The 16,492-nt window shown below is 47.3% G+C and overlaps 1 protein-coding gene across 7 annotated transcripts in view; it reads left to right on the top strand.

Moving 5' to 3' along the window:
- The window catches only part of DIXDC1 (DIX domain containing 1), a 41,017-nt gene that overhangs the window by 941 nt on the left and 23,584 nt on the right, over positions 1-16,492 (top strand). The window contains exons 1-4 of one of the 7 annotated variants that reach the window (XM_080567720.1): positions 59-396; positions 1,060-1,175; positions 15,379-15,508; positions 16,239-16,364. In XM_080567720.1, the coding sequence (XP_080423846.1) occupies positions 1,119-1,175; positions 15,379-15,508; positions 16,239-16,364 (313 nt within the window). In that variant the 5' untranslated portion in view covers positions 59-396; positions 1,060-1,118. Of the gene's footprint in view, positions 1-58; positions 397-509; positions 1,176-1,224; positions 1,754-3,781; positions 4,179-15,378; positions 15,509-16,238; positions 16,365-16,492 lie in introns of those variants that run through there. The other 6 variants (XR_013942016.1, XM_080567722.1, XM_080567721.1 and 3 more) reach the window with 6 other exon arrangements.

The raw sequence follows: 16,492 nt of genomic DNA, 5'->3' as shown, positions 1-16,492 counted from the left end.
GGGCCGAGCCCTCGGCCCGGCCCGCCCCGTTCCCGGCCCCGTTCCCGTCCCCATGGCAGCGGCGACGCGCGGGGGCCGGGCCCGCAGCCGGCCGGCCGCAGGCAGGGCCTCGGCTCCCGGTTCTCGGTGCCACCCCCGCCCCGGCGTTCCTCAGCCCCCGGGACCCTCCGTTCCCCGCAGCCCGGTGCCCCCGGGCCTGCCCCGCTCCTGCTCCAGCCCCCCCCTTGGTTCTCCATCCTCGCTCCGGGCCCCCCTCGTCTCTCGCTGCCAGCACGGCGGACCCCAAAAGCCTCAGCCCGCAGCAGGGGCAGCAGCGGGCCTCGGCTCCGCCAGCCTTCGTACCCCTGACCTGCAGCCCTGGACACGCCAGAGACAGCAGCAGCCATCGACCTACAGGTTACACGCCCTTAAACCATCTTTAAATATCGCATTTCCCACTGCCGTTCCATTTCTTTCCCCGCGAGGGGTATTCCCAAGGAGTCCCACCATTTTCTATTCTATTAGCTCATCCAAATGCCCCCACCCTTCCTTTCACAAGACATTTCTCCAGAATCCTGAAAGAAGACAAAGCAAAAAAAAATACACATTACCCCCAAATTCCCAAATATGAATGTCAATTTGTTGAATTGTTTCCTAAAGCTACTTACGAGTGTTTGCTGTCTGGGTCATTTAACACCAAATCAAATAATACCCTGACTATTTGACACCAAGGAGCAGTACAGCTTTGTGTGGCATATTTTAACTTCTGCTGAATTTGGATTCCCCTTGCACAAATGCGGAAGATAATTAGACCCTACCTGCACTATGAGCCAATGTAATCAGGAATCTTTTCTACATACATTTCATAGGAATTCTGCCTGCTTTACATGTGGAACAAAATATAAAAATGTATAACTTTCCCTAAGATAGTAGCCCTTAAATATATATATTTTTTTCAGGCAATGATAAAAGGGGGCGACTTTCCTCCTTTCTGTTGGTTATATTCAGGCATTGCAAGCCTGTTTTCCCTCTAAGAAAATTCTTTCCTTTGTTTTTAATACGTTTGCTTCTTCCCCTCAGGCTTCAAGGGGGAAGGAGTGCTGGTGCGTTCCTCGCGGCGCTGAGCTGTGGCACCCAGCATGGGAACGCTAGTGGATGCGGTGCCCCGTCACACGTCGCAGCCCGCTGCATCTTCCGTGAGTCCCCTGGAGTGTTTTTTGTGTCTGAGCATTGTTTGGGATGCTTAAGGGGAGGCTGGGAGGGAGCACTCAGTGGCACGAAGGCATTAGTTGTTTTAGGCAGATTCCTGCAGTCGTGGCTGCACGAGCTTTGTCTAGAATCACCCTCACTCTTATTTCCTCGACTAAATTATTATTAGCAAGAGCTCAGCTGTGGCTGTTGATTTTTCTCTTCTTCTCAAGTGCTGATGAGGTAAATAATCAGTGAACGTTGATAAAGTGCTTTAAAATCCTTGCATGGAGGGCTTGAAGGAAGGCTCAGGTGCTTGTACTGGTGTTGTGCTGCCACACGACGGCTGCCACCTCACAGCAACAGGAAATGGAGCAGGAACTGGGCTGTGTCCTGCACCTTGCCCAGGATTCAGCAGGGGGAAAGCCCAGAGGTTGTGCTGAAACCAGCCAGGAGAGGGCAGCGCCACCAACCAAGCTGCCAGCCGCCGCGTTTGGTTTGAAGGTCACTCGCAGCAGGACGAGCAGGCGCCGAGATCCTTCTCGTTTCACTGCCCCCCTTTGCCTTCACCTTGGAATTATTTTCCGTGAGTGTTAAAAATCACTCTTGAAAGGAAGAACTATGAAGCCTTAGTTTTTCTTCTTGCAAATACGACATTCAAAGGCATCCTTTGTGATGCTATACAACTGGAAGAAAAATATAATTCCTTCTACAAGAAGCTTGAAATTTAAGAGTGAAACACAAAGAGGGGAGAACTGGGGTTTAATTTTTAAAAGGTACTTTCAGCACACACAGACACCCAAGATGCATTTATGTTACCACAATGAACAGAAAAATGGCCCAGCACTCTCTACCACTCAGTCTAGCCATTAGAAATGGCCTAGTTTCTATTCTCTGAGGTCCATGATCAATTAACTCTTTTTCTCAATCTATCAGCTTACGATGATTTAAGCAATATATTTTACAAATTAAATTGTATTTATACTTTGTATTTTTATGCTGTTTGAACAGATTATCTCTTTATTCTTATTTTTAATCCTGCAAATTTGGGTCATGTCTCCAGTATAAAGTCTGTGCCTCCCTACGGCTTATCTCCCCTTCAAAGGACGAGTGTAAATATCTAGAGCTTGTAGGGATTGTGAGCATACAACATTTAATCCGCTATTAAATTCATAAAACAAATTCTAAAAACAATCAGAGAACACCTGACAGCCATCTGCCACCTCCTCTGTGCTTCCCGAGTACATGTGATTTCACTTTAGTACATCTGCAGCTTATTTATTTTTTGTTCCAGAAATCACAGGGGTAGAGGGAAGGGATGACCTCAGCATTCCTACCTGTAAACTTCTACGAATGTGTATTTACAATGAAGCATTGAAAAGATGGATAATAAATATATTTTTTTCTTTGAGATTATTAGATACGAATGTCGTAAAGCTCACAGAAAAGGCTCTGAATGTTTTGTTGTGTTTTTCAAATGAGGTCACTTCCTTTTTGATAGGGAAACCACTCATTCAGTTTTTCTATGAAATTTTACTGAAATGGCAAAGGCCCAACCTACTTGTTTGCATTGTACAAAATAGGGATGGATATTTCCTGTCATCTAATTAATCGCATTTTGAGTAATTTTGAGTCTCAAATGCAAACTGGATTGAGGTACTAACCACCAGCATCGCCACCTTTCAAGATTTTTTGCAAAGCCTCATCATCATTTACCATTTTGCTTAACAGCTGTGATATTACAGTCAATGAAAAAAATCTCAGTCCCCACTGGATTATGAAAAGTAAGTAGGAAAGGCAAACAAGAATAAATAATTTAAAATTCAGGCTATGAGTGGGGGCTCACTCCTTTTTGAATGACTTGGGTTGGTTATAGAAGGAAATTAGCTGCTGCTTGTCTTTCTGTATTTTACCTGCATCTCTCCGTATCTGCCAGAAAACATTGGCGTGGTATAATTATGCAATTGCTTTTTCCTCTGGAACCCTCAATACTCAGGCAGGAAAACATGTTTGTTTTTAAATGTGTCTCTCGCTTAGAAATGCTTGGCCATGGTATTTTGAAACCTGAAGGCTCTGCCTGAATAGTGCTGAGCAGGACGTGCTGTGTTGCTCTGGGGGCTGGCAGAAGGTGGTTGCATCCATTCCGAGAGGTTTTCTGTGTTTTTTCAGGGGATTTCTTGCAAGATGAGATGAAGTTTGAGAGATTGCCTAGAGATATCCGATCCTTTCTTTCTGGAATGAATGCGGTTATTGTTGATTTAGAGACTTTTCTGGGGATCGTATTTAATTCTAATTTGGAAGTTTTCTGTCTTATTTCTTCTCCGGACTCCATTGCCACAGCAGCTAGGGTAGAGCCCGGTGCTGTGCAAACGTTGCTAGCTGTCTGGTGGCCTGGTTTGCAGCTTCCTGCCTCTGCTGGGTTGCTGAAAACACCGCTGTTTCTTTGGGGCTGCAGACCGATTGCCGACAGCTAAATCTGGCAGCTCGTACAGCCTTTCCCCTTGCTTTTCTAGCTGAGCAAGACATCTGCTATTTGCTGACTCTCTCCCTGCCCCCACGCCGGACAGGGCTCGCAGTGTTTGCTGGGTTCGAAAAATCTCTTTTTACGCAGCAGGTTTCGCGTGAGCACGGCTGCTTGGAAATAGGTTTCAGATGTTTCCCCAACTCAGCGCAGGGCCTGCATCGTGTAAGCCGAAGCGTTTCTATAGGAACTGTGTGACATCTCTCCCGCTGCTCCCCGGCAGCTCTCTCGCGAGCATGCCCAGTGCAAGCCCCGACTTTGGCTCAACTCTCCGTGTGCAGTAACGGGCTGCACATATGGGACTGTGAATGCGGTTCCCGATGAGCTCCAACTCTTTGTCTTTGGGAGGAGGAGGAAGAGGTCGTGCCCGGAGCCCGAGGATCTGCCCCGTGTCCTCTGAGACCCTCGCCCGTCGGCGGGCTCGTGGAGAATGCTCGCCTGCTTGGCCAGGGGGAATTTGCTGGATATTCTGCAGGAGGGCTTCACGGAGGTAAATGCATGTCCCAGGTCTCGTGCAGACCTTCCCGGGGTAAGGCAGCGTGCTTTTGTGCAGCATCTCTTAAGGGCTGCTACGTCTCCCAGCGCTTTGTGGAGCGGAAAAGGAGAAAAATGAGCGAGATTTTGGGGCTGGGGAGGGGGCAGAGCTGTTTACTAACAGGAGGGAATAGGGGGCAGCTCAGCCGGGGGTCTGCAAAGCAGCAATAGTTTTGAAGAGTTTGTGGCTGGTTTACAGCTGGTGGTTTTAGCTTGGCGTTTTTATTTTCTTTGCAGAGCTTTTGCTTTTGTACCAGAAAATAATATAAATTGCAGCGAGTTATGGAGAATGGTTTATTTTACATAACTGATTCCTTTCTTGAGTATCTGAAGTCTCTATGTCTGTGGACTCTTAAAAAGCCTGTAAATCTCCTAAGTGGGCACGCAGTTCTTGGGAGAGGCTGACAAAGAGCAGGATGTTTTTGTTTTTTTTTCCATCCTCTTCTGTAGGTTGTATTACTGGGGGACTGAAATTCGTCTTGGTCAAGAAAATACCATTTTTAAAGTGTTCTTTATTTAATTATTCCAGTGTCAGGGAGACAGATAAATCACAAGGAGTGAGAACTACCAAGAAATTCAAGAGATGGGAATCCTGTGACTACACGGGGAGGGCAGATTGCTGTCGGCTTCCTTCTTTAGGGTGCACAAGCAGTTAGTCCACAGAGAGTCCAACCAAACTCAGTGCTAAATGCCAGGTCTGCATTCATCATGCAGACCATGCTGGAGCACGACTGCCTGTCTGTAAACTGGGGAGGATCGAACATTGTGGGGGCTTGTGCTGAAACCCAACAGTGAGTGCTGTTTCCTCTCTTACCTGGTGCCAGGAATGGTCTCTTGGTGCGTTTTATTCTTTCCTAGAGTACATATCCTGTTTTGTTTCTGTGCTTAGTGGTTCCTCATCCTTCCAAGGCCCAGACCCCACCTCACTGTTCTGCCCCCATGCTCCATTCTCTGCAGAAACTGCACATCCCTCCTGGGCTTAACACCGCCAGCCAGCAAGGGGAAAACAGACCGGGCGTGAAACTTGAGCTGCACGCCAGCCACAGGTCTCTGATTGCGCTGCCTGACCATGTAAATACTCCATCCCCTCCTCCACAGAGTGTCTCAGTCTCGTTTTTAGCTAGCAAAGGTGTTATTTTAGCTCAAGTTGTTAAGCCTTACACTTCCTGTTCTCAAGGGCAGCAGATCCTTCCCTGGTCTAAGCTAATAGTAACCTGTATATTAATAATGGGAGTAAAGTACAATTTTACACACAATGCTAGCCCAGCTCAGACTGGTTTTACCCATAGGCCGCCCAGCTGTGGAAAAAAGTCCCTCTCCTACCATAAAAACCATATAAACTGACGTTTACTCTCATGTCCAGACTTAATTTCACACAGTGAGGTATTGCAGGAATTGCCTCGCTAACTCGGTGCCTGTTCTTTTGATAGAGCACCCTTTCTGGCCGGGGGGCTCTTTGGGTGGCCAGCTACCTTGAAATAAAAGGACGTATTTTCCAAATCTGTGCATAAGAGATGAACATACACGAGCGAGTAAGTAACTAGCAAGCTCATACGTGTTTGTGCAGAGCTCAGCCCTGAACACGCTTAGGACCTAGAGGCTTAGTATAGTGCCAGTTTCTCCAGGGATATTGATTGCTTGTCTCTGTCTTGCACGTTCGGTCAATAATCCATGCCTGGAAAGTTCCCCAACAGCCAGGATGCGGCAGGCAAGTTTCTGATTTCTTTGCACTCTTCCCTCTCCATCCATCCTGCTGGTTAGGAGCCTGATTATCACACGAGCAGGGAAGGAGAATGCAGCATAGCTGTCCCTTCTGCAGTTAATGCCTGTTCTGCTTCACAGGTCACCTGTTAGACTGATGCTTTCTCCATGATGAATGTAATCACAGATTGCTAACAGGCCCCTGTAAAGTGCAAGTTCAGGGCAGTGTATTTCCTTCCCTTTCAGAGTCCTTGTGCCAAAAACAGGTTGCAGAGAGTGTCATCTGCAGACGTCTAAAGAGAGATGAGTTCTGTTTAATATTGAAATGCAATGAACTCCCCTGAGGCGTCACACAGCTCCTGTCCCCCTCTCATTAACAGACTATCCTGCCTCAGAGGTGTTTCCCTGCTGTTTATAGAGACTTAACATTGCTCTGAGACAGCTAAATAATTCAATCCCACAGCTGGATGGTGTCATGGGAATGTATGGCTGCTAAAAGCTGCAGTTTATAATGAAAGGAAACCCCAGGAGGCAGGGTCTCCTCAGTGGTCACCGTGTCATTGCGGCCTCAGCTTGCTCTTGCTCATTGAGGAGACGCAGTTTGTTTGAGATACCTGCTCGCACTCCTGGCAGTTCATTAAGACAGATGGGGCACACAGAAACGTGTCAGAAACGGGCCTGACAGCTCCGAGATGTTAATGTGGCTGTATTTTAACAATTACCTGCCTTCTCTTTTTGAAGCTGGAAGGTCATTTCCTCTGGCGGATTTAGTCTGAAGCTGCTTGTGTGCCAGGAGTCGTTTGAAACGGGCATCTGTTCCCCCAGACTGCGCTGAGCACCAGGCCTGGGTCTGGCTCCCCAGAGGGTGAGATGGCAGTGAATTTTCGAGAGCCCAAGCAAGAGGTGATTTTGAACTCAGGGTTTCCCACCAGCAGCCAAGTGAAGTACAAGGTTGGCTCTGTCTACGTGGGAAATACCTGCGCGTCTTGCTCCAGGAGGACCGCTAGTCGCCAGCAGTACGAGCGCAGGAAGCGGTGCGGTGCGAGCAGGGCTCTGTGCTCGCTCCCAGGTAGGCTGCACAGGGCCTGGCCGCTCGCTAAGCGGTGGGTTTGCAGCTGAGCAGCCCCTGCAGCGGGTATTTCCTGCACTTCCTCCACATGCAGCCTCTCTCCTCGCTGTTCAGTTTACTTGAGGTGATTAGATAATGTCCTGCCTGTGAGACCGGAATCCTTGCTGTGAGAAGTGACCTGGGCTTTGCTGTGCTTTTCTGGTTGAAGTAATTTTCTTGCACTGTAGACTTGCTGCTGTCTTGTTCTGGCAGCCGTTCTGTTCTCCGTGGTGTAACATGCATGATCGCTGTTAAAAATGTCTCTACTACTGGGATCTTAGCAGTAGAAACTTGCACTCACCCTCTCCTTGCAATGAGTGCTATTTTTAGCTAATAGGATTCACTCTGAAGAGAGCTGTTTGGACTCCTGTCTCACTCGTCCAGGTTGTCTCCAACAGGACTACCAACAGGGGAAAGATTTTTATCACCATTAGGGCTTGAGCAGTTAGGGTTCGGTCCCTGCCTGAGGTTCACTGTGTGTCTAAGCCGGGTTGTGCTTTGGGTGTGCAGCAGTGGCTGTCCTCTGGCAGGGTGTATTACTGCGCATTTGCACGGTAACAGTCAAAGATTTATTGTTATCACTGTAGATCGTAGCATTTTACAGGGAACATAAAACTGAGTACAGCTGCTTTATAGAGCTGCTCTGGAAATGGAGACACACAGGAGAAGTGGGCTGCCGAATTCACACCGAGTCGTCGGCAGAGTGAGGAACGGAGTCGGTGTCCCGAAGGTGCCTTTAGTGCCCTTTATCCTGGACCAGGCATCCTCACTGTGTGCCTCTTCCCCTTCTCTCCACATGAAAGGTTTCTGCCTGCAAAGAGCACCGCTCAGTCACGCTGCGTGCCCCGTCTCTTCACAAAGCTCCTTTCCCCTGTCTGTACGGGGCTGGTGACTGCACACAGCTAAATAAGGAACAATGCTCCTTTTTTTTTCCCTGAAGAATCAGGGGATGTCTCAGTGCAGCTTGTTTTGACAAACCTTAGACTTTATTTGGGTGTAGTGGAACCATTTGATAATTCAGGGTGAATCATGTGCTCCGTGGTACTGGCAGTTTACAGTGAAGGATCTCATGTGGCTCAGCTCTTTGCACGTCTGCCTGATTGGAAACACCGCTTAAACAGAAATTGCCTCAAAACACCATATTGGGGAAAATAGAGAGGCACTAAAACATCCTGCAAAAGTGCCAGAAATGGTCCCTAAAGCGGCAACTTGGCTTTGAATGGCAGTGCCATGTTGAGGTGTGGGTGGCTGGTTGTTGATTAAGAGGAATGCATCCTAGACAGATTCAATTTACAAGGCTTCCCACCCGGTAGACGTCTGGAGTAGTTGCTGCCTGCAGTGCTGGTGAATTTGTTTAAATGAACGGATACCATCTTCAGGTTTCTGAACAGAAAAAGAGTGCTCGGAATGGCCACTGCGGGTGTGGACGGTACAGTGAGTAATCCCAGGATTTTTATAAACATGAGATTGGAGTTAAAGGACGTAAAAAACAGATTAATTACAAGGAGAATGCTTGTGTGTGATGTTATGGAAGTGACAGGCAAAATTACTGCTTGAAGAAATCGCACTCGGATGCCACTCACAAAAATACCCCCTAGCTGGCAGATGGGTCACCCAAGTGAGATCACTGCGTGACGGCAAGAACACGGCTTGGCAAAAGATCAATGGAAGGAAAAGGTTGCTTACATTACAAGGGAAAATGGAGTCATCAGGCGTTTGTTCTGCACAAATTAAATAACTCTTTGGTTCTACAGAGATAAAAAGCTGTCAGACGTGCATTTCTCGCCGCTTGCCTGCCTAGGCTCAGTTTCCTGGGAGGAGACTCAAGGTGAGTTATTACTACCAGGTGCAACCAACTACAGAGCGTAACTGTCCTTCAGAGGTGAGCGGTGCTGCTGGCACCGGGAGCTCTTTAAAGAGATCTTCCATTTGCATCTACTAAGCTGTTTCCAAATGGATTCTAAAATGCGACGTTAGCTGAATAAAATACCAGTATATATAGGCACTCGTAAGAATTACTTCATCCTGTACTGAAAATTATGTTTCTGAAGTGGAGCACGACAGCTGTGTGGCTGTGCAGTAAGAAAGACAGATCAAAACAGTATAAAGAATTAGGGTGTTAGAATGGAAATGGGCCTGGCTGTCTAACACCCAAGCTCTTCTTGTTAATGGGTAAAGGACAAGGAAAGGTCTGGAAAACTTCGCAGTCAAAAAATAATGTGTCCTGATGGATATCTGGGCTCTCTGGAAATTCTTGCTGTTGTTGGCACTTGGGCAACTCATGAAATACAGCTTCAGCTCAAAACTTCGCCGTTCACAGACCGTCAGTACTTGAGCTGGCATCTGAAAGCCTGCCAGTGAGCTTCTCTCCTAATAGCCCAGTCACTTATTCCCCTCCCAGGGTCAACAAGTGGTAGTTCAGTCAAGATGCCAAAGGCAGCTGTCATTTCAACCCAGCCGTACCGCCAGGCTTTGAGCAAAAACTCCTGCTTTCCTCCCTCTGGAGACGAAGACAGTGTTTTCTCAGTTCTGACATTCCGAATGAAGGGCAGAAGCAGTTCCTGTGCAAGATCAGTGTTCAGAGAGTGGGATTTAAAACTCCTTATATTTGTTCCAAACACGTAGGATGCCAGGAATATCTCTAAAGCATTTCTAAAGATGTGGCCAGAGGCTTCTATTTGCAGGCACTTGCTTTCTGAAGTGTTGAGCCCAACCTGAACAGCTGATGAATGGCAGTCAGAGGCACTGGTTTCAAAAATGTTGACTGGGCAAAGAGATCAGAGAGCAGAAGACTGGTCTTTGTGTTCTTGAGTCTGGCTCGAGAAACAGATGGCTGGTGCTTGAGGAAAATTCACTGACTTCACTGAACCAAAGAAATGGTTTTTGTTAAAACAAGGAAAATCCGACGGAGCGTGCCTAGAACATACCGGGGATTAAGGGCTTCGTTGGGCTGCTCCTCCCAAACGTTTGTGCTGCTGAGTGTTTGAAAATGACCTTTGAAGTTTTATAGGAAGCGTGCTGGCTAGAATTTCAGCAAGACTTCAGCATAATCTTTCTTTCTGGATCTCAGCAAATCTGTGAACAGCCCTTGTCCAGATGTTAGGATGTTGGAAACGTCCATGCCTTCACTCAGATGTGGGTGAAGGGTTAAGGAGCTCCTGGTCTTTTGCAGCTCACAAGCTGTCCTGTCTCCTGCTGTGCACCAACCTGCATGGGTGCCTCTTTTTCCAAACTGTGTTGCCGTACTGAGGCGTCTTCTGTGCTCGAGACAGACTGTTCATAGAAGATTTGGAAAATGTGCATCGGGCCAAAAGTTATTTTGAAACATATTACATCTCCTGCTTTAAAGTGAGAGTTTTATGAAAGAGGAGTCCCGTTGGTACACACGGTCATTCTGGCATTACCCTGTCCATAACTGGGTGTGTTTCACCATTGGATTCATCATCTCAATACATTAAACAGCCTGAATCAAGCAGCAATTTTGAGGGGAAAAAAAAAAAAGTCTTCTGCTGGCTTTCAGAGCAGAGAGAAACATCGTTTTCTTTGCTTGTAAGTTTTTATTATCTACTTCTACAAAGGCCTTCTCGAACCAAAGCTAAAAAAATCTTAAACTTGAGGGGCACTGGATGGCAAATTACAGGCCTCAATTAATTAAGATAATGTCAGAAAGCTTATAAATTATACAAGGCCTTAAAATCACATCCTGATGTAATTAGGCCACCCCTTGAGCTCTGTTGTTGCAGACTTTTGGTTCAGTGCCCTAAACAGACAGGACACTAAATGCCTTTCATGCTGGGACCAACCTCATAGCACGGGGTCTGTTACTGACCTCGTCAGAGTTGGTGTTTGGGCAGCGTCCACAGGGCATAAAGGAAGAGCAGAGTAAAGGTTAAGAGAAACTTGATTCTTCCAGGCAGAGTCCCTAAATCCAACAATAAGGATTGATTCAGATTCATCAACTGTGTGCAGAAAAGGCGGCGTGTCTATTCTAGAAGCAGAGTGTCTTGGGGGTCTTCTCTAACGTGATAGCAAGGGTATCAGGCCCTCTGAAGGCATCTGCCCACTAAAGAATCATTTTGCCCAGGAAGAAGATTTGGACAACTTAAAAATGTGCAATCCCCTCATCTCAGAGGAGTTCATATTAATGAATTAACCTTATCCAGGGTCGTGTAGATGGCACTGAGAGCAAACGACAGAGCAGCATACCACAGCATCACGATCTACCTATATTTCATGGCAGGCAGACCGGGCTCATTTGTGGTTGAGGGGAGAGAAACCTGAGCCCCAAACAGCAGGTGCTGAATCCCACCGGTTAAATGAGAATAGCAAGGACACTTAGAGCTGCCAGGAGGTTTGCCATGGAGCTGCTGCTTTTCTTCCACCTGTGGACCGCATTGCTTAATGACACTTCACTGTAGCTATCAGCCAGGGCTCGCAGCTTGTTTGAAGAAGGGCTGACGCTGGAAGGGCATTTTCCTCCTGAAGGCAGCATTGTCGCTGGCTGTCGATAGAAAGCACGGAGATGTCTGCTCCTGACCTCAGCAGCTCCTTTCCCATAAGCACAGTAGGGCTGAGGCACTTCTTCAGGGTAGGGGCTGGGTAAGTGATCTGAAGTGGAATCCTGCTCTGAGAAGTGTTTGCTGAAAGGCACTACAGCACTAACCTGTAATTTGCTAGCAGAAGTACCTGCGAGTTGTTCCGTTCCTTACAACTGGGGGCGACCTCTAGTACCTTGCTTTAAAATCTCTCCTGCCCTAAGAATTCCCCTAGGGCTTGCAGCGGCTCAGATGCGAGCAGTGATCTGCCTGGGAGCTGAAGCAATGCAGGCTCTGAGTTCCTTCAGGTAAGGAGTTGGTGAGGTGAGGAGCTGCTCTTCCAGCTGCATGGTACAGGCAAACCTGGCCTTTTTTTGGAGCGCAAAGCTGTGTTAATATAAATAGGATTAAGCTTAACTCTGCCATAATCCTAATAACCTCTGCTCTGTATAGTAAATCTTAGACTAGGCTGATACGTTTTTCCTCTGAAAAGCCTGTTTTTGAAAGAAATATTGCTGTAGGGCCAGAGCTTAGTGTCTGCTCCGTTAAGTCCTGGATTTAGTTGAACAGAAGCTTAGTCCAAAATGCAGGGGAGTAGCAGAAAACTCCCGAGAGGTCAGTGGCTGAGGGAAGAATTATTCAGGGAAAGGTAAGGGACGAGCTAGGCAGAAAAATCATTTCCTCTCTGATTGCTTTTGGATGTAGCTGTCAGCCAGGCCTGAATATAACCTAGCAAGGGGAAGTTCTAGGGGTTGTTAAATCCTGTGCAGCGTGGAGCTTTGTAGGAAGCTGCATTCCACAGTCACAGCATCCCAGGAGTTGGTGTAATAGAGCTGCAGGGCCTTTTCCCTCAACTAGAAAGGTAAAAGCTGAAGAGGAGCAGAAATAAGAACGTGAGCACCTGTTGGAGCAAGGCACTTGAGCAGCTCTGGGGGACTGGGTCCAGCCACAAAGGCTCACTCTGCATCCTTCACCTGGCCTGGGGCGTGCTCTGCTTGTCCTGCCTCTGGGATGAGCACCTCTTGCTGTTAATTACTCAGCACGCACAAAATATAACGGCCTGCTCTGTTGTCAGGAAGCAGTGTGAAAGCCTGGGTGGAGGAGCGGGGACCACAGTCTTGGAAAAAGAAAGGAGGAACGCTTTGAGGTGCGTTGTCCGCCTCCTTCTTCGTTTCCAGCCTCGTTTCTCTTCCCCCTGGGAGTCCACGACTGAGGAGCCCAGACCCGTGTGAGGCTGGATGGGGCACGTGTCGCTTGAGCTGCAGCGCCTGCAGCAGCGAGGAGCGGTGGAGCATCTGCTTTGGGCGTGAGCATCTGTGTGGGCAGCTGATGAGCGCAGCCTGGGGGGCATTTTGGGGAGGTGGAAGAGGCTGCGTAGGGCTGCTGTTCTCTTGGCACAACGGATCGTAGCAAATCTTGTTTTTCCTTATTATGTGCTGGAAGATAGCTGGAATACTTTCCAGAGTTGCTTTGCAGCAACCTAAGACTCTTGGTAAAGTCGTTAGCTTTTCTAGTTTTTGGACAGAAAATCAGGAAATGCTGCTCAGGCCAACTATCTGAACTTACGCAGGAAAATCTTATGCGTTAGTGGAAAAAACAATTTACACCGCTAACAAAATGTAAGTCTACAGTATTATAGCAACTACTGGTGTGAAATTCTCTCCTTTGTGACCGTGACATCCATATTCCATTGCCTCAAAATCCCCTTTTTAACAAGCGTTGTTTAAAGTGTAAATGCACTGGGCGTTAGGAGTGTTTTTTTTTTTTCCTTCTAATAATAACAATGTCGTTCTTATGCTTTTAAGAAACAGAGACTGAAAGATTGCCAGAATGATTTTTTTTTTTATGAGTATGCGAAGAATGCTGAGAGAAGATAAAAAGAAAGCCAACTGCTTAGTGAGTGAGGTTTTTTTCCCTTTGAGTGAAAAAGGAGGTGTCTGAATGGAAGAACCACATAGACTCTTACATAAAACTGCAAGCTTTCTGTAGGCTGGAAGGGACTGTGCCCTTGTGGAATTACTACAGGATAACAGCCTAGTTCAGAACTTTGTAAAATAATTTGATACATGACAGCAGGATGGTAAACAGTTGTGAGGGATTACTTCCCTAAATTACATAGACATCAGATGCAATTTTCATGCAACCTTATTTAATACACGGTTATTATTGAATCTAGATGTTTTTGTAACGATGCTGTGTTACTGTAAGCAAACCCACCTTTTTTTTTCTAGTGGCATTTCCTTGAATAAATTAAAGCTTTATTGAATATGTGTAATTGAAGGCTTGTGGTCTCTGGCTCTGGAATCAGGCCGTTGTGAGGCTGGATCTCAGTGCCCCCACCATCAGTTAAAATGCGGTTGCGAGAAGCAGAGATGCTTCTTGCAGTTCGGCAGGAGTTACCAGTGCAGTTCTGGAAATCAGTGCAGCATCGTGAGCTTGTGCGGGAGAGAGAAGCCACGACTTGTTGCTTCTTTGCAGTCCCCAGTTGCATTAAGCAGCAAATAAAAAAAAAAAGGGGGGCAGGCAAAACTGACATGCATTGTTACCGTTACAGGCAAAGGAGAGCGCGCAGACCCCATCCATGTGACAGGCCAAGTCTGCTCCAGCAAGCTCTGCCACTTCTGCTTTTTTTTTTCCCCCTTTTTTTCCAAAAGCCATCAGGCAGGCCCCCAAGCTCGTGTCCTGTGTCCTGCTTTGCAGCTCCGCTGAGTAAGCAGGACTGACTGAACGTCGGTCCAGGCGTCTTTCTGAACCAACAGACCGAACCGTGGCGTGGTTAACGTTGGATTTCCCGTGTCAGGATAATTAGGAGTGAAGCTGTGATCAGACTGTAACTTTGATGGGCCGTAAAAGCATAAACTCTGACATTGCTGAGATAATATGGAATGAGGTCTTAAAACCTGCTGCATGGGCAGAATAATGGGAAGCTTAGTGAAACAGGAGGTAATCCCATAAATGGATCAGTTTGTTTACCTTCCTTGTGCCACACCAGCCCTGCCCAAAGGGATTTCAGTGTCACCAGGGCTCCTGCTGGCCATGGGAGTGCTAGGGGGTGGGGTGGAAAGGAAGAAATTGTGAATCTGCTCTATTTCTGTTCAGTTGCATGTGCCAGACGGGTCCTCACACTGACCAGCATCCTGTATTTCTTCCCCTTGTGGCAGCACTCACAGCTCTGTGAGGCTACGACCTGCTGCAAGGACGATGCTCTTTGCTGTCAGGTCCTGCAGGTGCTGAGACAAGTCATCTCCAGGGGTACAGGGCCCTGTGCAGAAATGGAGATCGGTCCATTAGAAACGCCCATGCAGCTCCGAGGCAATGGAGGAAGGGGGCTGTACAACAGGGTGACCCTTCCCTGCTGCATGGGTTTCTTCAAATGAGCCATGCTGGGTGTGCAGAGGAGGCAGGCTCTCTTCCAGGAAATCTGTCCCAGTTGTTTCCTGTGATAGATCGCAGTTTAATGGGAAGTAGCACAGGTTTTCTTGCTTCTGCGTTGTGGGTTTTCTACTTTCTAGATATCTGGAGGGGGAAAAAAAATACAGGGGGTAGGACACTAAATGCTGTGAGCGACCCTGTTCTGGCACTGTCGTGCTGCCTGCCTGCGCATCCTGTCTTGGCACGGAGCAAGCTGCACCACAGTGTGCAGTGATGTCAAGTCCGTGCTCAGCAGGCTTCAGGGATGAGACCATTCCTTTGTTTTCAAAGGCAAAAGACAGTGAGATCTGTGAAGAGAGAGAGAGAAAAGTAAGAGCTGTGCAACTGCCCCCTGAAAAGGCAATGATGTGCAAACATTTTGTTTTGTTTTCCATTTTCAGCAACAGCTACAGGCATATGTGGCCTGGGTGAATTCCCAGCTGAAGAAGAAGCCAACAATAAAGCCAGTCCAGGACTTGAGACAAGATCTCAGAGATGGAGTCATCCTTGCCTCGCTTATTGAGATTGTAGGTCAGTAATGCCATATGGCACTGTTTTTCATCTTGCAGTTTTAGATCTCATGTAAAAGGCTGGCCTTGGCTCCGACATCTGTCAGGCAGACTGGCAGACGTTAATGAGCGTCAGAGCTTGGGGGAGGGCTCACGTTAAAACAATCATAAAGCAAATCATAAAGGCAATTCTATTAGGTCCATATGTGTTAGCAGTCAGTTACAACGCAGCCAAATCGCAGACCTTTTGAACTGTGTATGTGGTCTCTAAGGTAACCTGTGACAGAGAGGCCAGAACTGATCAGGGACCATGTTAACTCCCACAAGGCTGGAACGGAGTCATGAAAGGATTTGCCATGTCGAGGAATGGTGTTAGTGCATGGCATTTTTGGAAGAGTGAGCTGCTTGCTGAGATACTGGTATTTATAAGAGAGAGCAGAAGCAGCTCTGGGGGATAATGCTGTCTGTCTCAGCAAAAGAGTCTACTATTTCCACACAGAAGCTCACAGTGACTCAGGAGTAATCGTAGAATAATGAAGTATGCTTAAAAATGCCCCTTTTCAGACAATATGCTGCAAGGTCTGCCTCCAGTGTACTTATTCCTAGTACTGGGTATCTTATAAGCAGGACAAGAAATCACGCAAGTCTCCTTGCAGTCCAACAAGACATAAAGTTGGCCCCTACAGCTATAGCAATTCCCAAGGCAGCACTAAGCACTATCCTCTCTAATCAAATTTTTTTTACTTCTTTAGCTGGTGAGAAGTTGAACGGAGTTCAGGTCAACCCTACCAGCCAGCAGGAGATGAGGGAAAATGTGGAGAAAGTCTTACAGTTCGTGGCATCGAAAAAGATCCGCATGCATCAGACATCAGCAAAAGGTACTTGCCCCTTGCAGTTGCCACATATGATTCTAGCTGTTGAACACCCAGTTCTATTTTTGCCTCATATCAAACAGAAACAGATAATGTGTTGTTTTGTGGGGGAGGTTGGTTTTTCCCTCCCTCCC

Source organism: Anser brachyrhynchus (genome assembly GCF_964034855.1).
Source record: "Anser brachyrhynchus genome assembly, chromosome: 25".
NCBI lineage: Eukaryota > Metazoa > Chordata > Aves > Anseriformes > Anatidae > Anser > Anser brachyrhynchus.
The sequence above is the reverse complement of the archived record's forward strand: the minus strand, read 5'-3'. Positions and strand labels throughout refer to the sequence as shown.